At 45.8% G+C, this 27,187-nt stretch overlaps 1 protein-coding gene across 1 annotated transcript in view; it reads right to left on the reverse strand.

Moving 5' to 3' along the window:
• The window catches only part of LOC124018710 (methionine synthase-like), a gene marked incomplete at its 3' end in the record, with an annotated part of 56,228 nt that overhangs the window by 18,614 nt on the left and 10,427 nt on the right, over nt 1–27,187 (reverse strand). Inside the window, 21 exon segments of the mRNA XM_046334060.1 lie at nt 440–524; nt 1,217–1,229; nt 1,913–1,974; nt 1,977–2,019; nt 4,039–4,100; nt 4,103–4,190; nt 6,212–6,270; nt 7,513–7,536; nt 7,636–7,644; nt 10,562–10,709; nt 12,248–12,339; nt 13,124–13,148; nt 14,328–14,507; nt 16,178–16,363; nt 19,237–19,377; nt 20,712–20,824; nt 21,115–21,194; nt 24,831–24,898; nt 26,163–26,224; nt 26,342–26,442; nt 26,660–26,754. Of these exon segments, the coding sequence (XP_046190016.1) occupies nt 440–524; nt 1,217–1,229; nt 1,913–1,974; nt 1,977–2,019; nt 4,039–4,100; nt 4,103–4,190; nt 6,212–6,270; nt 7,513–7,536; nt 7,636–7,644; nt 10,562–10,709; nt 12,248–12,339; nt 13,124–13,148; nt 14,328–14,507; nt 16,178–16,363; nt 19,237–19,377; nt 20,712–20,824; nt 21,115–21,194; nt 24,831–24,898; nt 26,163–26,224; nt 26,342–26,442; nt 26,660–26,754 (1,736 nt within the window).

Below are 27,187 nucleotides of genomic sequence, written 5' to 3' on the forward strand. Positions count from 1 at the left end.
CCCGACCTGAAGTTGTTGCAGAGAACACAATAGAACAATAGAACACTAGAACAGAACACACCCGACCTGAAGTTGTTGCAGAGAACACAATAGAACAATAGAACACTAGAACAATAGAACACTAGAACAGAACATGCCCTACCTGAAGTTGTTGCAGAGAACACAATAGAACAATAGAACACTAGAACAATAGAACACAATAGAACAATAGAACAATAGAACAGAACACACCCGACCTGAAGTTGTTGCAGAGAACACAATAGAACAATAGAACACTAGAACAATAGAACACAATAGAACAATAGAACACTAGAACAATAGAACACTAGAACAGAACATGCCCTACCTGAAGTTGTTGCAGAGAACACAATAGAACAATAGAACACTAGAACAATAGAACACAATAGAACAATAGAACAATAGAACAGAACACCCCTACCTGAAGTTGTTGCAGCCCAGCACCACTCCTACAATGTTCTTTCCGATGATGACATCTCCCTTCACTGTGGCCAACAGAATGGTTCCTGGTAGGGGTCCTAACAGGGGGGTATAGATCATTACTGTAGAGCTGTGATGAATCAGTCCCTTCACTATGGTGTCCTGGTAGGGGTCCTAACAGGGGGGGTATAGATCATTACTGTAGAGCTGTGATGAATCAGTCCCTTCACTATGGTGTCCTGGTAGGGGTCCTAACAGGGGGGTATAGATCATTACTGTAGAGCTGTGATGAATCAGTCCCTTCACTATGGTGTCCTGGTAGGGGTCCTAACAGCGGGGGGGGTATAGATCATTACTGTAGAGCTGTGATGAATCAGTCCCTTCACTATGGTGTCCTGGTAGGGGTCCTAACAGGGGGGGGGTATAGATCATTACTGTAGAGCTGTGATGAATCAGTCCCTTCACTATGGTGTCCTGGTAGGGGTCCTAACAGGGGGGTATAGATCATTACTGTAGAGCTGTGATGAATCAGTCCCTTCACTATGGTGCCCTGGTAGGGGTCCTAACAGGGGGGGTATAGATCATTACTGTAGAGCTGTGATGAATCAGTCCCTTCACTATGGTGTCCTGGTAGGGGTCCTAACAGGGGGGTATAGATCATTACTGTAGAGCTGTGATGAATCAGTCCCTTCACTATGGTGTCCTGGTAGGGGTCCTAACAGGGGGGTATAGATCATTACTGTAGAGCTGTGATGAATCAGTCCCTTCACTATGGTGCCCTGGTAGGGGTCCTAACAGGGGGGGTATAGATCATTATTGTAGAGCTGTGATGTATCAGTCCCTTCACTATGGTGTTAAACGTGTTGACGATGAGAAACCTCCTCAGTATTAATGTAGAGGAGAGATGTGAAGAGATGGGGAGACAGAAACACACTGTAGAGAGAGAAGGACAAGACAGACAGGCGGACGGACGGACGGACGGACGGACGGACGGACGGACGGACGGACAGACAGACAGACAGACAGACAGACAGACAGACAGACAGACAGACAGACAGACAGGTAGAGACAGACAGGTAGAGAGACAGGTAGAGAGACAGAAACAGACTGTAGAGAGAGACGGACAGACAGAGAGACGGACAGACAGGTAGAGAGACAGACAGGAAGAGAGACAGACAGGAAGAGAGACAGACAGGAAGAGAGACAGACAGGAAGAGAGACAGAAACAGACAGGTAGAGAGACAGAAACAGACTGTAGAGAGAGAGACAGGAAGAGAGACAGAAACAGACAGGTAGAGAGACAGAAACAGACTGTAGAGAGAGAGACAGGAAGAGAGACAGAAACAGACAGGTAGAGAGACAGAAACAGACTGTAGAGAGAGAGACAAAAAGAGAGACAGACAGGAAGAGAGACAGACAGGAAGAGAGAGAGACAGACAGGTAGAGAGACAGACAGGTAGAGAGACAGACTCACAATCTCCTCTACTGATCCTGATGCCAGTAGCATGGCCTCTCTCTCCTTCTCCATGAAGGGATCAGGTGGGCGACAGCCTTCTTCATCACACGTGCTGACTTTATCACCTGTCACACACACACACAACACACACACACACACACACACAACACACACACACAGACACAACACAGACAGACAGGAAGAATAGAAACAGTTACAGTAGTGAGACAGACAGGTACCTGAGGAGATCTCTTCCTCACCTGAGGATATCTCTTCCTCCTACCTGAGGAGATCTCTTCCTCCCCTACCTGAGGATATCTCTTCCTCCCCTACCTGAGGGGATCTCTTCCTCCCCTACCTGAGGATATCTCTTCCCTCCTACCTGAGGATATCTCTTCCCCCTACCTGAGGATATCTCTTCCTCCCCTACCTGAGGATATCTCTCCCCCTACCTGAGGATATCTCTTCCTCCTACCTGAGGATATCTCTTCCCCCTACCTGAGGATAGAATAGAAACCTCCTACCTGAGGATATCTCTTAACCTCCTACCTGAGGATATCTCTTCCCCCCTACCTGAGGATATCTCTTCCCCCCTACCTGAGGATATCTCTTCTCCCCCTACCTGAGGATATCTCTTCCCTCCTACCTGAGGATATCTCTTCCCCCTACCTGAGGATATCTCTTCCTCCTACCTGAGGATATCTCTTAACCTCCTACCTGAGGATATCTCTTCCTCCCCAACCTGAGGATATCTCTTCCCTCCTACCTGAGGATATCTCTTAACCTCCAACCTGAGGATATCTCTTAACCTCCTACCTGAGGATATCTCTTCCACCCCTACCTGAGGATATCTCTTCCCTCCTACCTGAGGATATCTCTTAACCTCCTACCTGAGGATATCTCTTCTCCCTCCTACCTGAGGATATCTCTTCCCTCCTACCTGAGGATATCTCTTCCCCTCCTACCTGAGGATATCTCTTCCCCTCCTACCTGAGGATATCTCTTCCCCTCCTACCTGAGGATATCTCCCCCCATACCTGAGGATATCTCTTCCCCTCCTACCTGAGGATATCTCCCCCCATACCTGAGGATATCTCTCCCCCCTACCTGAGGATATCTCCCCCCATACCTGAGGATATCTCTCCCCCCTACCTGAGGATATCTCTTCCCCTCCTACCTGAGGATATCTCTTCCCCCTACCTGAGGATATCTCCCCCATACCTGAGGATATCTCCCCCCTACCTGAGGATATCTTCCCCCTACCTGAGGATATCTCTCTCCCCCCCCTACCTGAGGATATCTCTCTTCCCCCCCTACCTGAGGATATCTCTCTTCCCCCCTACCTGAGGATATCTCTTCCCCCCCACCTGAGGATATCTCTCTTTCCCCCTACCTGAGGATATCTCTTCCCCCCCACCTGAGGATATCTCTCTCCCCCTACCTGAGGATATCTCTCTCCCCCCCTACCTGAGGATATCTCTTCCCCCCCACCTGAGGATATCTCTCTTCCCCCTACCTGAGGATATCTCTCTCCCCCCTACCTGAGGATATCTCTTCCCCCTACCTGAGGATATCTCTTCCCCCCTACCTGAGGATATCTCTTCCCCCCTACCTGAGGATATCTCTTCCCCCCCCTACCTGAGGATATCTCTTCCCCCTACCTGAGGATATCTCTTCCCCCTACCTGAGGATATCTCTTCCCCCTACCTGAGGATATCTCTTCCCCCTACCTGAGGATATCTCTTCCCCCTACCTGAGGATCTCTTTTCCCCCTACCTGAGGATCTCTTTCCCCCTACCTGAGGATCTCTCTTCCCCCTACCTGAGGATCTCTTCCTCCCCCTACCTGAGGATCTCTTCCCCCCACCTGAGGATATCTCTTCCCCCTACCTGAGGATCTCTCTCTCCTCCATATCTTCCCCCTACCTGAGGATATCTCTTCCCCCTACCTGAGGATCTCTCTCTCTCCTCCATATCTTCCCCCTACCTGAGGATCTCTCTTCCCCCTACCTGAGGATATCTCTTCCCCCTACCTGAGGATATCTCTCTTCCCCCCTACCTGAGGATATCTCTTCCCCCTACCTGAGGATATCTCTTCCCCCTACCTGAGGATCTCTCTCTCTCTCCTCCATATCTTCCCCTCACCTGAGGTAGGAACATTTTCCCAGCTCCAAACAGGTCTCCCACCACCTTCATGCCGTTCATCAGGGCCCCTCGATGACGTGTAGGGGCCTCGGATAGAGCTCAGCCTGGGACCTCGCCTCCTCTGTGTCCTCTACCACATACTTATCTATACCCTGGAAAGAGCGAGAGAGAGACAGAGGAAGGAATACCGATAGCAATTGTGATGGAGAAAGAGAGATTTGTACCTTAAATGTATCTGTACAGTTTTGACCAGAACCATTTTTCTAGACATACTTGAAAATAACTTGGTCCCTGCAGTATATGATCAGTAGAGAGAGGGACAATAACGTGGTACCTGCATGCCACTAACCTTGATGAGCCCATACTATACTAACCTTGATGAGCTGTACGATCCCTTGATGAGCCCATACCATACTAGAATGTAGCCCACACATGACTGAGCCCATACCATACTAACCTTGATGAGCCCATACTATAAACCTTGATGAGCCCATACTAAATGGCTAACCTTATGAGCCCATAATATTACTATTATTACCTGAGCCCATACCACTAACCTTGATGAGCCCATACTATACTAACCTTGATGAGTCCATACTATACTAACCTTGATGAGCCCATACCAACCTATGAGCCCATACTATACTAACCTTGATGAGCCCATACTATACCTTGATGAGCCCATAACCTTGATGAGCCCATACTATACTAACCTTGATGAGCCCATACTATACTAACCTTGATGAGCCCCATACTATACTAACCTTGATGAGCCCATACTATACTAACCTTGATGAGCCCATACTATAATAACCTTGATGAGCCCATACCATACCAACCTTGATGAGCCTAGCATCTCTATACTAAACTTGATGAGCCCATACTATACTAACCTTGATGAGCCCATACTATACTAACCTTGATGAGCCCATACTATACTAACCTTGATGAGCCCATACTATACATACTATAACCTTGATGAGCCCATACATTTACCTTTGAGCCCCTACTATTTAAACTTGATGAGCCCATTTCAACTTGATGAACCCATACTGTACTAACCTTGATGAACCCATACTATACTAACCTTGATGAGCCCATACTATCCTACCAACCTTGATGAGCCCATACTCCACCTAATCTTGATGAACCCATGAGCCCATGACTCCATTCTATACTAACCTTGATGAGCCCATATTATACTAACCTTGATGAGCCCATACTCCTAACCTTGATGAGCCCATAACCTTGATGAGCCCCATACCTTGATGAGCCCACACTATACTAACCTTGATGAGCCCATACTATACCAACCTTGATGAGCCCATACTATACTAACCTTGATGAGCCCATACTATACCAACCTTGATGAGCCCATACTATGCTAAACTTGATGAGCCCATACTATACTAACCTTGATGAGCCCATACTATACTAACCTTGATGAGCCCATATTATACTAACCTTGATGAGCCCATACTATACTAACCTTGATGAGCCCATACTATACTAACCTTGATGAACCCATACTATACTAACCTTGATGAGCCCATACTATACTAACCTTGATGAGCCCATACTATACAGCCTGAGCCCTCTCCTACCAACCTTGATGAGCCCATACTATACTCCTACCAACCTTGATGAGCCCATACTCTATACTAACCTTGATGAGCCCATACTATACTAACCTTGATGAGCCCATACTATACTAACCTTGATGAGCCCATACTATACTAACCTTGATGAGCCCATACTATACATACTATACTAACCTTGATGAGCCCATACTATACTAACCTTGATGAGCCCCTACTATACTAAACTTGATGAGCCCATACTATACTCAACTTGATGAACCCATACTATACTAACCTTGATGAACCCATACTATACTAACCTTGATGAGCACATACTCCAGCCTCTCTCCTACCAACCTTGATGAGCCCATACTCCAGCCTGTCTCCTACTAATCTTGATGAACCCATACTATACTAACCTTGATGAGCTCATTCTATACTAACCTTGATGAGCCCATATTATACTAACCTTGATGAGCCCATACTATCCTAACCTTGATGAGCCCATACTCCAGCCTGTCTCATACTAACCTTGATGAGCCCATACTATACTAACCTTGATGAGCCCATACTCCAGCCTCTCTCCTACCAACCTTGATGAGCCCATACTCCAGCCTCTCTCCTACCAACCTTGATGAGCCCATACTCCAGCCTCTCTCCTACTAGCATTGATGAGCCCATACTATACTAACCTTGATGAACCCATACTATACTAAACTTGATGAGCCCATAATATACTAACCTTGATGAGCCCATACTATACTAACCTTGATAAGCCCATACTCCAGCCTCTCTCCTACTAACCTTGATGAACCCATACTATACTAACCTTGATGAGCCCATACTATACTAACCTTGATGAGCCCATACTATACTAACCTTGATGAGCCCATACTATACTAACCTTGATGACCCCATACTATACTAACCTTGATGAGCCCATACTATACTAACCTTGATGAGCCCATACCATACTAAACTTGATGAGCCCATACCATACTAAACTTGATGAACCCATACTATACTAACCTTGATGAACCTGTTTACTAACCTTGATGAGACATATCCACTGTGTTAACCACCTTGTGAGCCCATATCCAGCCTCTCTCCTACTAACCTTGATGAGCCCATACTATACTAACCTTTTGAGCCCATACTATACTAAACTTGATGAGCCCATACTAAACTAACCAGGTGAGCCCATACTATACTAACCTGATACTATACTAACCTTGATGAGCCCATACCATACTAACCTTGATGAGCCCATTATACTAACCTTGATGAGCCCATACCATACTAACCTTGATGAGCCCATACTATACTAATATGATGAGCCCATACTATGTTAACCTTGGTGGAGCCCATATGTACATACTATTAACCAGGTGAGCCCATACCAGTATGATGAGCCCATACTATTAACCTTGATGAGCCCATACTATACTAACCTGATGAGCCCATACTATTAACCAGGTGGCCCAGCCTGTCTCCTACTAACCTTGATGAACCCATACTATACTAACCTTGATGAGCCCATACTCCAGCCTGTCTCCTACTAACCTTGATGAACCCATACTATTAACCAGGTGAGCCCCAGTATGTACCCTGTGTTAACCAGGTGGAGCCCATACTATGTAACCTGTGAGCCCATTATACCAGGTGGAGCCCATACTATGTACCTGTCCGGAGACACCTGAAACCCCACCTCTTTAAGGAATACCTAGGATAGGATAAGTAATCCCTCTCACCCCCCTTAAGTTTTAACTATTGTAAAGTGACTGTTCCACTGGATGGTGGACCAGTATGTACTAAACCTTGATTACCCAGGTACTAACCTTGATGAACCCATACTGTGTTAACCAGGATGGACCAGTATCCTACTGTTGTTAACCATCCGTCTGGACCAGTATCCCTCCTTTGCACAGTTAACCATTCTCTTCAGGTGGATCCAGTACATGTACTGTGTTAACCAGGTGGACCAGTACAGGACATGTACTGTGTTAACCAGGTGGACCAGTTGTACCTGTTTATACAGCAGGACATGAACTGGGTTAACCAGGTGGACCAGTATGTACTGTGTTAACCAGGTGGACCAGTATGTACCTGTTTATACAGAATATGTACTGTGTTAACCAGGTGGACCAGTATGTACTGTGTTAACCAGGTGGACCAGTATGTACCTGTTTATACAGCAGGACATGAACTGGGTTAACCAGGTGGACCAGTATGTACCTGTTTATACAGGTGGACAGTATGAACTGTGTTAACCAGGTGGACCAGTATGTACTGTTTATACAGAATATGTACTGTGTTAACCAGGTGGACCAGTATGTACTGTGTTAACCAGGTGGACCAGTATGTACTGTGTTATACCAGGTGGACATGTACTGTGTTAACCAGGTGGACCAGTATGTACCTGTGTTAACCAGGTGGACCAGTATGTACTGTGTTAACCAGGTGGACCAGTATGTACTGTGTTAACAGGCAGAAGTATGTACTGTGTTAACCAGGTGGACCAGTATGTACCTGTTTAACCAGGTAGATAGTATGTACTGTTTAACCAGGTGGACCAGTATGTACTGTGTTAACCAGGATGGACCAGTATGTACTGTGTTAACCAGGTGGACCAGTATGTACTGTGTTAACCAGGTGGACCAGTATGTACTGTGTTAACCAGATGGACCAGTATGTACTGTGTTAACCAGGTGGACCAGTATGTACTGTGTTAACCAGGTGGATCAGTATGTACTGTGTTAACCAGGTGGACTAGTATGCACCTGTTCATACAGAATTTGCTCCGTTCATCTTTCCCTCGATCCTGACGAGTCTCCCATTTTCTATCACTGAAAAACATCCCCACAGCATGCTACCACCACCACCATGCTTCACTGTAGGGATGGTGCCAGGTTTCCTCCAGACATGATGCTGCCACCACCATGCTTCACCGTAGGGATGGTGCCAGGTTTCCTCCAGACGTGACGCTTGGCATTCAGGCCAAAGAGTTCAATCTTGGTTTCATCAGACCAGAGAATCTTGTTTCTCATGGTCTGAGAGTTTTTAGGTGCCTTTTGGCAAACTCCAAGTGGGCTGTCATGTGCCTTTTACTGGGGAGTGGTTTCCAACTGGCCACGCTACCATAAAGGCCTGATTGGTGGAGTCCTACGGGGATGGTTGTCCTTCTGGAAGGTTCTCCCATCTCCACAGAGGAACTCTGGAGCTCTGTCAGATGGACCATCGGGACCTTGGTCACCTCCCTGACCAAGGCCCTTCTCCCCCGATTGCTCAGTTTGGATGGGCGGCCAAATTGATTCCAGACTTCTTTCATTTAAGAATAATGGAGGCCACTGTGTTCTTGGGGACCTTCAATGCTGCAGAATAATGGAGGCCACTGTGTTCTTGGGGACCTTCAATGCTGCAGAATAATGGAGGCCACTGTGTTCTTGGGGACCTTCAATGCTGCAGAATGATGGAGGCCACTGTGTTCTTAGGGACCTTCAATGCTGCAGAATGATGGAGGCCACTGTGTTCTTGGGGACCTTCAATGCTGCAGACATGTTTTGGTACCCTTCCCCAGATCTGTGCCTCGACACAATCCTGTCTCAGATCTCAACAGACAATTCCTTCAACCTCATGGCTTGGTTTTTTGACATTTGTTGTTTTACTCTGACATTCACTGTCAACTGTGGGACGTGTTTATAGACAGGTGTGTTATATAGACAGGTGTGTTATATAGACAGGTGTGTTATATAGACAGGTGTGTTATATAGACAGGTGTGTTATATAGACAGGTGTGTTATATAGACAGGTGTGACAGGTGTGTTATATAGACAGGTGTGTTATATAGACAGGTGTGTTATATAGACATATAGACAGGTGTGTTATATAGACAGGTGTGTTATATAAACAGGTGTGTGCCTTTCCAAATCATGTCCAATCAATTGAATTTACCACAGGTGGACTCCAGTCAAGTTGTAGAAACATCAAGGAGGATCAATGGAAACAGGATGCACCTGAGATCAATTTGGAGTCTCATAGCAAAGGGTCTGAATACTTACGTAAATAAGGTATTGCTATTTAACAAATTTGCCAACATTTCAACAAAAACAAAAAATGTTTTTACTTTTTCATTATGGGATATTCTTAATAGATTGCTGAGGGGGAAAAAAATGTCATCCATTTTAGAATAAGGCTGTTACGTAACAAAATGTGGGAAAAGTCCAGGGGTCTGAATACTTTCCCGAAGGCAATGTACCTCTGCGTACAAGCACAGTAAGTTATACTAGGATATGTACTGTAGTGTGTAAACCATATACCTGCACAGTAAGTTATACTAGGATATGTACTGTAGTGTGTAAACCATATACCTGCACAGTAAGTTACACTAGGATATGTACTGTAGTGTGTAAACCATATACCTGTGCAGTAAGTTATACTAGGATATGTACTGGATATGTACTGTAGTGTGTAAACCATATACCTGCACAGTAAGTTATACTAGGATATGTACTGTAGTGTGTAAACCATATACCTGCACAGTAAGCTATACTAGAATATGTACTGTATTGTGTAAACCATATACCTGCACAGTAAGCTATACTAGAATATGTACTGTATTGTGTAAACCATATACCTGTGTAGTAAGTTATACTAGGATATGTACTGTAGTGTGTAAACCATATACCTGTGTAGTAAGTTATACTAGGATATGTACTGTAGTGTGTAAACCATATACCTGTGTAGTAAGTTATACTAGGATATGTACTGTAGTGTGTAAACCATATACCTGCACAGTAAGTTATACTAGGATATGTACTGTAGTGTGTAAACCATATACCTGCACAGTAAGTTATACTAGGATATGTACTGGATATGTATTGTAGTGTGTAAACCATATACCTGCACAGTAAGTTATACTAGGATATGTACTGTAGTGTGTATACCATATACCTGTGCGTACAGCAGTAGTTTCTCTGTGGCCTCCGGGTCTTTGTTCCAGATAAGGTTCTCACACATGAGCAGGAGCTCCTTGTCGATATCATCATAGACAGGCAGGCTGCCAGCGTTCACTATGCCCATGTCCATACCGTCCTATAGGAGACAGCAGGACAACAGGGTTACTCATGCAGGGATAACGTAGTAGGGCAGGCTGCCAGCGTTCACTATGCCCATGTCCATACCGTCCTATAGGAGACAGCAGGACAACAGGGTTACTCAGGCAGGGATAACGCAGTAGGGACGCTAGCTAGCGTTCACTATGCCCATGTCCATACCGTCCTATAGGAGACAGCAGGACAACAGGGTTACTCAGGCAGGGATAACGTAGTAGGGCCACTAGCCAGCGTTCACTATGCCCATGTCCATACCGTCCTATAGGAGACAGCAGGACAACAGGGTTACTCAGGCAGGGATAACGTAGTAGGGCCGCTAGCTAGCGTTCACTATGCCCATGTCCATACCGTCATATAGGAGACAGCAGGAAAACAGGGTTACTCAGGCAGGGATAACGTAGTAGGGCCGCTAGCTAGCGTTCACTATGCCCATGTCCATACCGTCCTATAGGAGACAGCAGGACAACAGGGTTACTCAGGCAGGGATAACGTAGTAGGGCCGCTAGCTGGCTAGATGTCGATAGCCACTGGCTAACGTAGTAGGGCCGCTAGCTGGCTAGATGTCGATAGCCACTGGCTAACGTAGTAGGGCCGCTAGCTGGCTAGATGTCGATAGCCACTGGCTAACGTAGTAGGGCCGCTAGCTGGCTAGATGTCGATAGCCACTGGCTAACGTAGTAGGGCCTCTAGGTGGCTAGATGTCGATAGCCACTGGCTAACGTAGTAGGGCCGCTAGCTGGCTAGATGTCGACAGCTACTGGCTAATGTAGTAGGGCCGCTAGCTGGCTAGATGTCGACAGCCACTGGCTAACGTAGTAGGTCCGCTAGCTGGCTAGATGTCGATAGCCACTGGCTAACGTAGTAGGGCCGCTAGCTAGCGTTCAACCTACCTTGACGGCACAGTTTAGGAAGGCTCAACCTACCTTGATGGCGTGGTACACGAAGGCTCCACCTACCTTGATGGCGTGGTACAGGACGGTCTCTACCTACCTTGATGGCGTGGTACAGGAAGGCTCCACCTACCTTGATGGCGTGGTACAGGAAGGCTCCACCTACCTTGATGGCGTGGTACAGGAAGGCTCCGCCTACCTTGATGGCGTGGTACAGGAAGGCTCCGCCTACCTTGATGGCATGGTACAGGAAGGCTCCACCTACCTTGATGGCGTGGTACAGGAAGGCTCCACCTACCTTGATGGCGTGGTACAGGAAGGCTCCACCTACCTTGATGACGTGGTACAGGAAGGCTCCGCATACCTTGATGGCGTGGTACAGGAAGGCTCCACCTACCTTGATGGCGTGGTACAGGAAGGCTCCACCTACCTTGATGGCGTGGTACAGGAAGGCTCCGCCTACCTTGATGGCGTGGTACAGGAAGGCTCCACCTACCTTGATGGCGTGGTACAGGAAGGCTCCGCCTACCTTGATGGCGTGGTACAGGAAGGCTCCACCTACCTTGATGGCGTGGTACAGGAAGGCTCCACATACCTTGATGGCGTGGTACAGGAAGGCTCCACCTACCTTGATGGCGTGGTACAGGAAGGCTCCATGCATGGCCTCTCTGATGACCTCCATGCCTCTGAAGGAGAACGACAGGTTGGAGAGGGATCCTCCTGTAGAGGATATATATATATATATTATATACTGTTAAAGGTCATCCTGGCCCCAGGCAACGACTCCTGTAGAGGATATATATATATATATTATATACTGTTAAAGGTCAGGTTGACCCTGACCCCAGGCAACGACTCCTGTAGAGGATATATATATATATATTATATACTGTTAAAGGTCAGGTTGACCCTGGCCCCAGGTAACCACTCCTGGCCCCAGGCAACAACTCCTGGCCCCAGGCAACAACTCCTGGCCCCAGGCAACAACTCCTGGCCCCAGGCAACAACTCCTGGCCCCAGGCAACAACTCCTGGCCCCAGGCACCAACTCCTGGCCCCAGGCAACAACTCCTGGCCCCAGGCAACAACTCCTGTAGAGGATATATATATATATATATTATATACTGTTAAAAGGTCAGGTTGACCCTGACCCCAGGTAACGACTCCTGTAGAGGATATATATATATATATTATATACTGTTAAAAGGTCAGGTTGACCCTGACCCCAGGTAACGACTCCTGTAGAGGATATATATATATATATATTATATACTGTTAAAAGGTCAGGTTGACCCTGTCCCCAGGTAACGACTCCTGTAGAGGATATATATATATATATTATATACTGTTAAAAGGTCAGGTTGACCCTGTCCCCAGGTAACGACTCCTGACCCCAGGTAACGACTCCTGACCCCAGGTAACGACTCCTGACCCCAGGTAACGACCCCTGACCCCCAGGTAACGACTCCTGACCCCCAGGTAACGACTCCTGACCCCCAGGTAACGACTCCTGACCCCAGGTAACGACTCCTGACCCCAGGGAACGACTCCTACAGAAAACACAGTATGGGTCAGTACAGCCTGGAAGCCCACACTGCCATGGGGGTTGTTTGAAATCCCCCTGAGGTGAGATGTAATCTCCTTTCCCAGAAGACACTGGACAGCTGGGTGCTGTAACATCACCACTGGCATGGATACAGAAAGACGACACAGTCCCAGAGAAATCCCCGGAGCGTGACAACAGGAAGCAGCGTTAGTGACAACAGGAAGCAGTGTTGTGACAACAGGAAGCAGTGTTAGTGACAACAGGAAGCAGTGTTAGTGACAACAGGAAGCAGTGTTAGTGACAACAGGAAGCAGTGTTAGTGACCACGTTTAGCAGAAAGACGACACAGTCCCAGAGAAATCCCCGGAGCGTGACAACAGGAAGCAGTGTTGTGACAACAGGAAGCAGTGTTGTGACAACAGGAAGCAGTGTTAGTGACAACAGGAAGCAGTGTTAGTGACAACAGGAAGCAGTGTTAGTGACCACGTTTAGCAGAAAGACGACACAGTCCCAGAGAAATCCCCGGAGCGTGACAACAGGAAGCCGCGTTAGTGAAAACAGGAAGCAGCGTCAGTGACAACAGGAAGCAGCGTCAGTGACAACAGGAAGCAGCGTTAGTGACAACAGGAAGCAGCGTTAGTGACAACAGGAAGCAGCGTTAGTGACAACAGGAAGCAGCGTTAGTGACAACAGGAAGCAGTGTTAGTGACAACAGGAAGCAGTGTTAGTGACAACAGGAAGCAGTGTTAGTGACAACAGGAAGCAGTGTTAGTGACAACAGGAAGCAGTGTTGTGACCGCGTTTAGCAGAAAGACGACACAGTCCCAGAGAAATCCCCGGAGCGTGACAACAGGAAGCAGTGTTAGTGTCAACAGGAAGCAGTGTTGTGGAAGCAGTGTTGTGACAACAGGAAGCAGTGTTAGTGACAACAGGAAGCAGTGTTAGTGACAACAGGAAGCAGTGTTAGTGACAACAGGAAGCAGTGTTAGTGACAACAGGAAGCAGTGTTAGTGACAACAGGAAGCAGTGTTAGTGACAACAGGAAGCAGTGTTAGTGACAACAGGAAGCAGTGTTAGTGACAACAGGAAGCAGTGTTAGTGACAACAGGAAGCAGTGTTTAGTGACCTCGTTTAGCAGAAAGACGACACGGGTCTCAACTGACCTTAATGAGCCTGGTGGCTCTGATGAAGTTGATGGCGTACTCGCTGTGTTCCTCCATGCCCGTGCCGATGGTCAGGATGTTGGGGTCAAAGATGATGTCGTTGGGGTCAAAGCCCACTTGAGTTACTAGGAGACGATAGGCTCTGCTGCAGATGTCGACCTTGCGCTCTGTGTCGGTAGCCTGTAGGAAACCAGAGAAGACAGCTGTTTCAAGGTCGCGCTCTGTGTCGGTAGCCTGTAGGAAACCAGAGAAGACAGCTGTTTCAAGGTCTCGCTCTGTGTCGGTAGCCTGTAGGAAACCAGAGAAGACAGCTGCTTCAAGGTCGCGCTCTGTGTCGGTAGCCTGTAGCAAACCAGAGAAGAGCTGCTTCAAGGTCGCGCTCTGTGTCGGTAGCCTGTAGGAAACCAGAGAAGAAAGCTGTTTCAAGGTCTCGCTCTGTGTCGGTAGCCTGTAGGAAACCAGAGAAGAGCTGCTTCAAGGTCGCGCTCTGTGTCGGTAGCCTGTAGGAAACCAGAGAAGAGCTGCTTCAAGGTCGCGCTCTGTGTCTGTAGCCTGTAGGAAACCAGAGAACAGCTGTTTCAAGGCCTTGGTTGTTTCCCGGCCAACGGTCTTTAATCCATGAGGTCATGGGATCCAAACCCCTGTCGTAGGAGAAGTGTTGCAGTCTGCCAGGCACCCATAACCCACAGCAGTACAGGATGGAACCCCTACCACTTACATCCTGCCACCCATAACCCACAGCAGTACAGGATGGAACCCCTACCACTTACATCCTGCCACCCATAACCCACAGCTGTACAGGATGGAACCCCTACCACTTACATCCTGCCACCCATAACCCACAGCAACACAGGATGGAACCCCTACCACTTACATCCTGCCACCCATAACCCACAGCAGCACAGGATGGAACCCCTACCACTTACATCCTGCCACCCATAACCCACAGCAGTACAGGATGGAACCCCTACCACTTACATCCTGCCACCCATAACCCACAGCAGCACAGGATGGAACCCTACCACTTACATCCTGCCACCCATAACCCACAGCAGCACAGGATGGAACCCCTACCACTTACATCCTGCCCCCCCCACTTACATCCTGCCCCACCCCCCCCCCCCCCCCCCATCCTGCCCCCCCCCCCTACCTACCACTTACATCCTGCCACCCATAACCCACAGCAGTACAGGATGGAACCCCTACCACTTACATCCTGCCACCCATAACCCACAGCAGCACAGGATGATTGGACTCCAGGTTAGCTGACTCCTGACTCTAATTATCTTTTGGAGAAGTCATTAGCCTAGGGGAGGGGGGTTCACATACTTTTTCCAACCTACACTGTGAATGTTTAAATTCTGTATTCAACATAGATGAGAAAAATACAAAAATTAGTGTGTTATTAATTTAAGCACACTGTGTTTGTCTATTGTTGTGACTTAGATGAAGATCAGATCAAATTGGATGACCAATTTACACATAACTTCAGGTAATTCTCGAAGGGTTCACATACTTTTTCTCACCTGACCCTTCTCGTCGAAGGTCATAACCTCCACGGCAGCCCCGTAGCGTCTGACAGTCTCACCTGACCCTCCTCGTCCATAACCTCCACGGCAGCCCCGTAGCGTCTAGCAGTCTCACCTGACCCTCCTCGTCGAAGGCCAGCCCCGTAGTGTCTGACAGTCTCACCTGACCCTCCTCATCGAAGGCCATAACCTCCACGGCAGCCCCGTAGCGTCTGACAGTCTCACCTGACCCTCCTCGTCGAAGGCCAGCCCCGTAGCGTCTGACAGTCTCACCTGACCCTCCTCGTCGAAGGCCAGCCCCGTAGCGTCTGACAGTCTCACCTGACCCTCCTCGTCGAAGGCCATAACCACCACGGCAGCCCCGTAGCGTCTGACAGTCGTAGCTCTCTGGAGAAACTCCTCTTCTCCTTCCTTCAGACTGATGCTGTTCACGATACACTTCCCCTGACAACACTTCAGTCCCGCCTTGATCACCTGGAAGTTAGACGAGTCTATACACAGAGGTACCTAGGAGAGGAGAGAGAGAGAGAGGACACCTGGAAGTTAGACAAGTCTATACACAGAGGTACCTAGGAGAGGAGAGAGAGAGAGAGGACACCTGGAAGTTAGACAAGTCTATACACAGAGGTACCTAGGAGAGGAGAGAGAGAGAGAGAGAGAGAGAGAGAGAGAGAGAGAGAGAGAGAGAGAGAGAGAGAGAGGACACCTCGAAGTTAGACGAGTCTATACACAGAGGTACCTAGGAGAGGAGAGAGAGAGAGAGGACAACGAGGAGAGGAGAGAGAGAGAGAGGACAACGAGGAGAGGAGAGAGAGGACACCTGGAAGTTAGACGAGTCTATACACAGAGGTACCTAGGAGAGGAGAGAGAGGAGAGGACAAGAGGAGGAGGAGAGAGAGAGAGAGGAGAGAGAGAGAGAGAGAGGACAACGAGGAGAGGAGAGAGAGGACACCTGGAAGTTAGACGAGTCTATACACAGAGGTACCTAGGAGAGGAGAGAGAGAGAGAGGACAACGAGGAGAGGAGAGAGAGAGAGAGGACAACGAGGAGAGGAGAGAGAGGACACCTGGAAGTTAGACGAGTCTATACACAGAGGTACCTAGGAGAGGAGAGAGAGAGAGGACAACGAGGAGAGAGAGAGAGAGAGAGAGGACAACGAGGAGAGGAGAGAGAGGACACCTGGAAGTTAGACGAGTCTATACACAGAGGTACCTAGGAGAGGAGAGAGAGAGAGAGGACAACGAGGAGAGGAGAGAGAGAGAGAGAGGACAACGAGGAGAGAGAGGACACCTGGAAGTTAGACGAGTCTATACACAGAGGTACCTAGGGAGAGGAGAGAGAGAGAGAGAGAGAGAGAGAGAGAGAGAGACGAGAGAGAGAGAGGACACCTGAGTTAGACGAGTCTATACACAGAGGTACCTAGAGAGGAGAGAGAGAGGAGGACAACGAGGAGAGGAGAGAGAGAGAGGACAACGAGGAGAGGAGAGAGAGGACACCTGGAAGTTAGACGAGTCTATACACAGAGGTACCTAGGAGAGGAGAGAGAGAGAGAGAGGACAACGAGGAGAGGAGAGAGAGAGAGAGAGGACAACGAGGAGAGGAGAGAGAGGACACCTGGAAGTTAGACAAGTCTATACACAGAGGTACCTAGGAGAGGAGAGAGAGAGAGAGAGGACAACGAGGAGAGGAGAGAGGAGGATTAAGAGGACAACGAGGAGAGGAGAGAGGAGGATTAAGAGGACAATGAGGAGAGAGATGAGGATAAAGAGGACAACGAGGAGAGGAGAGAGATGAGGTTAAAGAGGACAACGATGAGGATAAAGAGGACAACGAGGAGAGGAGAGAGATGAGGATAAAGAGGACAACGAGGAGAGGAGGATAAAGAGGACAACTAGGAGAGGAGAGAGACGAGGATAAAGAGGACAACGAGGAGAGGAGAGAGATGATGATAAAGAGGACAACGAGGAGAGAGAGATGAGGATAAAAAGAGGACGAGAGAGAGATGAGGATAAAGAGGACAACGAGGAGAGAGATGAGGATAAAGAGGACAACGAGGAGAGAGATGATGATAAAGAGGACAACGAGGAGCGGAGAGAGATGAGGATAAAGAGGACAACGAGGAGAGGAGAGAGATGATGATAAAGAAGACAACGAGGAGAGAGATGATGATAAAGAGGACAACGAGGAGAGGAGAGAGATGAGGATAAAGAGGACAACGAGGAGAGAGATGATGATAAAGAGGACAACGAGGAGAGGAGAGAGATGAGGATAAAGAAGACAACGAGGAGAGAGATGAGGATAAAGAGGACAACGAGGAGAGAGATGAGGATAAAGAGGACAACGAGGAGAGAGATGAGGATAAAGAGGACAACGAGGAGAGAGATGATGATAAAGAGGACAACGAGGAGAGGAGAGAGATGAGGATAAAGAGGACAACGAGGAGAGGAGAGAGATGAGGATAAAGAGGACAACGAGGAGAGAGATGAGGATAAAGAGGACAACGAGGAGAGAGATGAGGATAAAGAGGACAACGAGGAGAGGAGAGAGATGATGATAAAGAGGACAACGAGGAGAGGAGAGAGATGATGATAAAGAGGACAACGAGGAGAGGAGAGAGATGAGGATAAAGAGGACAACGAGGAGAGAGATGAGGATAAAGAGGACAACTAGGAGAGGAGAGAGATAAGGATAAAGAGGACAACGAGGAGAGAGATGAGGATAAAGAGGACAACGAGGAGAGAGATGAGGATAAAGAGGACAACGAGGAGAGAGATGATGATAAAGAGGACAACGAGGAGAGGAGAGAGATGAGGATAAAGAGGACAACGAGGAGAGGAGAGAGATGAGGATAAAGAGGACAACGAGGAGAGGAGAGAGATGAGGATAAAGAGGACAACGAGGAGAGGAGAGAGATGAGGATAAAGAGGACAACGAGGAGAGGAGAGAGATGATGATAAAGAGGACAACGAGGAGAGGAGAGAGATGATGATAAAGAGGACAACGAGGAGAGGAGAGAGATGAGGATAAAGAGGACAACGAGGAGAGGAGAGAGATGAGGATAAAGAGGAGAGGAGAGAGATGAGGATAAAGAGGACAACGAGGAGAGGAGAGAGAGGAGGATAAAGAGGACAACGAGGAGAGCTGGCTAAGTGACCTTCAGCTTCAGTAAAGGACTTTGTTCTTAGAGTTTGAACTCTGAACTCTGTCCTTAGAGTGATGTCCTGCATCTCCAGGCCCTTCAACAACATGGTTCAGCTTCCTGTAGCTCAGTACATAGTAACATCATCACAGGAAGTGGTTTAGAAACACGATTAACCGTCGGGAAGCATTCAACAGTACGCAGGTATCTTATCTTTTTGAAATGTCCAGGTGATTCCTACCCTGGCGATGTCCGGCTCGGAGGATATGAGACAGCAGAACCGGGCCATGGCGGCAGGACCCTCCAACATCCCCTCGTCCATGTTGATGTCCAACACCTGGGCTCCCATCTCCACCTGGGTCTTGGCTATGCTCAACGCCTCCTGGAGACAGACAGGGACCGGTTCACAGACAGGGACCGGGACACAGTTGGGGACACAGACAGGGACACAGACAGGGACCGGGTCACAGACAGGGACACAGACAGGGACCGGGTCACAGACAAGGACACAGACAGGGACACAGACAGGGACACAGACAGGGACCGGGACACAGACAGGGACACGGACAGGGACACAGACGGGGACACAGACAGGGACACAGACCGGGACACAGACAGGGACAGGGACACAGACAGGGACCGGTTCACAGACGGGGACACAGACACAGACAGGGACACAGACCGGGACACAGACCGGGACACAGACAGGGACCGGGACACAGACAGGGACACAGACACAGACAGGGACACAGACCGGGACACAGACCGGGACACAGACCGGGACACAGACCGGGACACAGACCGGGACACAGACCGGGACACAGACCGGGACACAGACAGGGACCGGGACACAGACAGGGACCGGGACACAGACAGGGACCGGGACACAGACAGGGACCGGGACACAGACAGGGACAGGGACACAGACAGGGACCGGTTCACAGACGGGGACACAGACAGGGACACAGACAGGGACACAGACCGGGACACAGACCGGGACAGGGACACAGACAGGGACACAGACCGGGACACAGACCGGGACACAGACCGGGACACAGACCGGGACACAGACGGGGACACAGACAGGGACACAGACAGGGACACAGACAGGGACCGGGTCACAGACAGGGACACAGACAGGGACACAGACAGGGACCGGGTCACAGACAAGGACACAGACAGGGACACAGACGGGGACACAGACAGGGACACAGACCGGGACACAGACAGGGACAGGGACACACGGGGACAGGGGACACAGACAGGGACACAGACCGGGACACAGACAGGGACAGGGACACAGACAGGGACCGGTTCACAGATGGGGACACAGACACAGACAGGGACACAGACAGGGACACAGACCGGGACACAGACAGGGACCGGGACACAGACAGGGACACAGACAGGGACACAGACAGGGACACAGACCGGGACACAGACCGGGACACAGACCGGGACACAGACCGGGACACAGACCGGGACACAGACCGGGACACAGACCGGGACACAGACCGGGACACAGACCGGGACACAGACCGGGACACAGACAGGGACACAGACAGGGACACAGACAGGGACACAGACAGGGACACAGACAGGGGGACACAGACAGGGACACAGACAGGGACACAGACAGGGACCGGGGACCGGGGACCGGGACACAGACAGGGACACAGACAGGGACGAGGAGGATAAAAAGGAGAGACGTTTCACCTCGTAGTTTCCCGACATGATCAGCTTGGCGAACTTCCTTGATCCAGCCACGTTGCAACGCTCGCCGATGTTGACGAAATTAGTGTACGGACCGATCCTGAATGGCTCCAGACCTGTGGCACAAAACATGCTCAAGCTGTGGTGAAAAGCTCGTCAGTGGTTTGCTGCTACTATTCATCATCATCATCATCAGCTACCGTGACTGAGAAGGTAAATCTCAGAGCAGATCTACTGTAGATTCAGGTCCTCCCGGTCAACGCCATTATATTCATGATTATCTTTAAAAAGAAAAGACCGAACTGATCCTAGATCAGCACGTCTACTCTGCAAGACTTTATATAAAATACCAGCCCTGGAACGGCCCGGAAGGACACAGAGCTCATCGAGACTCTTGTTGTTCTACCTGCGAGTAGCATGTAGTCCTGAAAGACATCAGTAGGGGGCACTCTGGGATGGCAGTGCTTCACTTTCTCAGCAATGGCCCTGAACACACAGAGAGAGATGGATATTAGTTTCATATCTATCACTCCTATATCTATAGACAATATATCAGTCCTATATCTACAGACAATATATCAGTCCTATATCTATAGACAATATATCAGTCCTATATCTACAGACAATATATCAGTCCTATATCTATAGACAGTATATCAGTCCTATATCTACAGACAATATATCAGTCCTATATCGCTGGACAGTAGTATAGACAATATATCAGTCCTATATCTATAGACAATATATCAGTCCTATATCTATAGACAGTATATCAGTCCTATATCTACAGACAATATATCAGTCCTATATCTACAGACAATATATCAGTCCTATATCGCTGGACAGTAGTATAGACAATATATCAGTCCTATATCTATAGACAATATATCAGTCCTATATCTATAGACAGTATATCAGTCCTATATCTACAGACAATATATCAGTCCTATATCGCTGGACAGTAGTATAGACAATATATCAGTCCTATATCTATAGACAATATATCAGTCCTATATCTACAGACAATATATCAGTCCTATATCTATAGACAATATATCAGTCCTATATCTATAGACAATATATCAGTCCTATATCTATAGACAGTATATCAGTCCTATATCTATAGACAATATATCAGTCCTATATCTACAGACAATATATCAGTCCTATATCTATAGACAATATATCAGTCCTATATCTATAGACAATATATCAGTTCTATATCTATAGACAATATATCAGTCCTATATCTATAGACAGTAGTATAGACAATATATCAGTCCTATATCTATAGACAATATATCAGTCCTATATCTACAGACAGTAGTATAGACAATATATCAGTCCTATATCTATAGACAATATATCAGTCCTATATCTACAGACAGTATAGTATAGTCCTATATCTATAGACAGTAGTATAGACAATATATCAGTCCTATATCTATAGACAGTAGTATAGACAATATATCAGTCCTATATCTATAGACAATATATCAGTCCTATATCTACAGACAGTAGTATAGACAGTATATCAGTCCTATATCTATAGATAATATATCAGTTCTATATCTATAGACAATATATCAGTCCTATATCTATAGACAATATATCAGTCCTATATCTATAGACAATATATCAGTCCTATATCTATAGACAATATATCAGTCCTATATCTACAGACAGTAGTATAGACAATATATCAGTTCTATATCTATAGACAATATATCAGTCCTATATCTATAGACAATATATCAGTCCTATATCTATAGACAATATATCAGTCCTATATCTATAGACAATATATTAGTCCTATATCTATAGTCAATATATCAGTCCTATATCTATAGACAATATATCAGTCCTATATCTATAGACAGTAGTATAGACAATATATCAGTCCTATATCTATAGATAATATATCAGTTCTATATCGCTGGACAGTAGTATAGACAGTATATCAGTCCTATATCTATAGACAATATATCAGTCCTATATCTATAGACAATATATCAGTCCTATATCTATAGACAATATATCAGTTCTATATCTATAGACAATATATCAGTCCTATATCTATAGACAATATATCAGTCCTATATCTATAGACAATATATCAGTTCTATATCTATAGACAATATATCAGTCCTATATCTATAGACAATATATCAGTCCTATATCTACAGACAATATATCAGTCCTATATCTATAGACAGTAGTATAGACAATATATCAGTCCTATATCTACAGACAGTAGTATAGACAATATATCAGTCCAATATCTACAGACAGTAGTATAGACAATATATCAGTCCAATATCTACAGACATTAGTATAGACAGTATATCAGTCCTATATCTACAGACAGCAGTATAGACAATATATCAGTCCTATATCTATAGACAATATATCAGTCCTATATCTACAGACAATATATCAGTCCTATATCTATAGACAATATATTAGTCATTACATTACATTTAAGTCATTTAGCAGACGCTCTTAAGTCCTATATCTATAGACAATATATCAGTCCTATATCTATAGACAATATATCAGTCCTATATCTATAGAAAATATATCAGTCCTATATCTACAGACAGTAGTATAGACAATATATCAGTCCTATATCTACAGACAATATATCAGTCCTATATCTACAGACAGTAGTATAGACAATATATCAGTCCTATATCTACAGACAGTAGTATAGACAATATAACAGTCCTATATCTATAGACAATATATCAGTCCTATATCTATAGACAATATATCAGTCCTATATCTACAGACAATATATCAGTCCTATATCTATAGACAATATATCAGTCCTATATCTACAGACAATATATCAGTCCTATATCTATAGACAATATATCAGTCCTATATCTATAGACAATATATCAGTCCTATATCTATAGACAGTAGTATAGACAGTATATCAGTCCTATATCTATAGACAGTATATCAGTCCTGTATCTATAGACAATATATCAGTCCTATATCTACAGACAGTAGTATAGACAATATATCAGTCCTATATCTATAGACAATATATCAGTCCTATATCTATAGACAATATATCAGTCCTATATCTATAGACAATATATCAGTCCTATATCTATAGACAATATATCAGTCCTATATCTATAGACAATATATCAGTCCTATATCTATAGACAGTATATCAGTCCTATATCTATAGACAATATATCAGTCCTATATCTACAGACAGTAGTATAGACAATATATCAGTCCTATATCTATAGACAATATATCAGTCCTATATCTATAGACAATATATCAGTCCTATATCTATAGACAATATATCAGTCCTATATCTATAGACAATATATCAGTCCTATATCTATAGACAATATATCAGTCCTATATCTATAGACAGTATATCAGTCCTATATCGCTGGACAGTAGTATAGACAGTATATCTGTTCTATATCACTGGACAGTAGTATAGACAGTATATCAGTCCTATATCGCTGGACAGTAGTATAGACAGTATATCAGTCCTATATCGCTGGACAGTAGTATAGACAGTATATCAGTCCTATATCTACAGACAATATATCAGTCCTATATCTATAGACAATATATCAGTCCTATATCTATAGACAATATATCAGTCCTATATCTATAGACAGTATATCTGTTCTATATCACTGGACAGTAGTATAGACAGTATATCAGTCCTATATCTATAGACAATATATCAGTCCTATATCTATAGACAGTATATCTGTTCTATATCACTGGACAGTAGTATAGACAGTATATCAGTCCTATATCTATAGACAATATATCAGTCCTATATCTATAGACAGTATATCTGTTCTATATCACTGGACAGTAGTATAGACAGTATATCAGTCCTATATCTATAGACAGTATATCAGTCCTATATCTATAGACAATATATCAGTCCTATATCTATAGACAATATATCAGTCCTATATCTACAGACAATATATCAGTCCTATATCTATAGACAATATATCAGTCCTATATCTATAGACAATATATCAGTCCTATATCTATAGACAGTATATCAGTCCTATATCGCTGGACAGCAGCTCGTGTCAGAGGACAGAGCAGACGACAGGTCACCTGATGTGTGCAGGAGTCGTTCCACAGCATCCACCAACCAGATTCACCAGACCATCTGTAGCAAAGTCCTACACAAATAAGAGAGTCAGTCACTGTGTATAGAAACTGTAATGATACAATGACTATGAGGTCAAAGGTCAGACTGTCAAGCTTTAATTTGAGAGTATTTTCATCCATATCAGCTGAACCGTTTAGAGATTCCAGCCCTTTATGTACATAGTTCCCCCCCCATTTTAGGGGACCAAAAGTATTGGGACACATTCACTGTGTATTAAAGTTGCCAAGCGTTTAGTGTTTTGTCCCATAAACCAGGCACACAATCATTACATCACGCTTGTGACTCTATAAACGTGTTGGATGTTTGTTTTGGTTGCCCAATAGAAACTAATGGTAAATTATGTATAGTGTCATTTTGGAGTCACTTTTATTGTGAAAATGAGAATAGAATATGTTTCGTGACACTTCTACATTAATGTGGACGCTACCGTGGTTACGGATAATCCTGAATTAATCCTGAATGATAATGCTTGAGAAAGTTACAGACACACATCATACCCCCTAAAACATGCTAACCTCTCACCATTACAATAACAGGGGAGGTTAGCATTTTATATCATTGCCCCAAGACATGCTAACCTCTCACCATTACAATAACAGGGGAGGTTAGCATTTTATATCATTGCCCCAAGACATGCTAACCTCTCACCATTACAATAACAGGGGAGGTTAGCATTTTATATCATACCCCCTAAAACATGCTAACCTCTCACCATTACAATAACAGGGGAGGTTAGCATTTTATAACATACCCCCTAAAACATGCTAACCTCTCACCACTACAATAACAGGGGAGGTTAGCATTTTATATCATACCCCCTAAAACATGCTAACCTCTCACCATTACAATAACAGGGGAGGTTAGCATTTTATATCATAGCCCTAAAACATGCTAACCTCTCACCATTACAATAACAGGGGAGGTTAGCATTTTATGTCATACCCCCTAAAACATGCTAACCTCTCACCATTACAATAACAGGGGAGGTTAGCATTTTATATCATACCCCCTAAAACATGCTAACCTCTCACCATTACAATAACAGGGGAGGTTAGCATTTTATATCATACCCCCTAAAACATGCTAACCTCTCACCATTACAATAACAGGGGAGGTTAACATTTTATATCATACCCCCTAAAACATGCTAACCTCTCACCATTACAATAACAGGGGAGGTTAGCATTTTGGAGTGGAATGATATTTATTAATTTGTCTGAATCAAATTGATAGATCATTCATTGGGTAGACCAGCTATAAATCAACGAGTTGACCTTTAAATGTGAGGCTGTCAACTCCGGGGTCTCATCGTATCCACCGAACGTATTGGGGAGACCTGAAACGAGAGGAGGGTGTGAAAACGGCAGATCGTTGGTTGTGAACACACAAAGAAAAGGTGAGCTAGCTAGATGCTAAGTTGCCGGGTGAGTGGAGACGGATGGGTGCTGGTTACCTGCGTTGGGGTAGCACAAGACGTGAGCCGTGGTGCATTTCCCAATAGCCTGAATAAAAGGCCTCATCTCAGTGGCTCCTAAGGCACAGTTAAGACCAATACTGGAAGAGAGGAACACACTGCACATCAACCTATTGAGGCCCAGTCTGATGAGGTCAGATATTGTGGATTCCATTAATCTCTCCAGCAGATCTGAAGTTTGAAGTTTATTTGAATATAAAACAGCAAGAAACTTGAGGACAAACCTGTGGAAGTCAACAACAACAGCAACAACAACAAGGTAGTATTGTAGTCCTGAAGCAGATTGTAATGACTCACCAGAGGGGTTTGGCATGGGACACACTGATGACGAAGGCCTCTCCCGTCTGTCCTGAGAGAGTTCGACCACTCCTGTCTACGATGGTGCCTGATATCTAGAAACACAATCAATCAATATGTCCTGAGAGAGTTCAGTCCTGCGTTTATATTTTTGTTCAGTGTATTTTAATGATTTGGAAAAAGGCGCTCTGATCCTGACGCTTCCCGCGGAGACAGACAGACAATTGGATTGCGTCTCCGCTTGTGTGGTCAAGCAAGTTAGGGAGACATCTTAAATCAATGGAAGAAGGAATATAAATGACCGAATTAAAAGTGAATTGAGAGCGAGAAAAGGCTACAACGACCAAAGCCAACATGTAGGCTGCTGTTTAGGATATAATCTGAATGGAGTTATGCGTAGCTAACTGTAGGACGGTGAGAAGCACAGTCACCTTATGGCTAGCAGCTTCAATTAGCCTCGTTAGCTAACTGTAGGACGGTGAGAAGCACAGTCACCTTATGGCTAGCAGCTTCAATTAGCCTCGTTAG

Source organism: Oncorhynchus gorbuscha, unplaced genomic scaffold (genome assembly GCF_021184085.1).
Source record: "Oncorhynchus gorbuscha isolate QuinsamMale2020 ecotype Even-year unplaced genomic scaffold, OgorEven_v1.0 Un_scaffold_569, whole genome shotgun sequence".
Classification (NCBI taxonomy): Eukaryota; Metazoa; Chordata; class Actinopteri; order Salmoniformes; family Salmonidae; genus Oncorhynchus; species Oncorhynchus gorbuscha.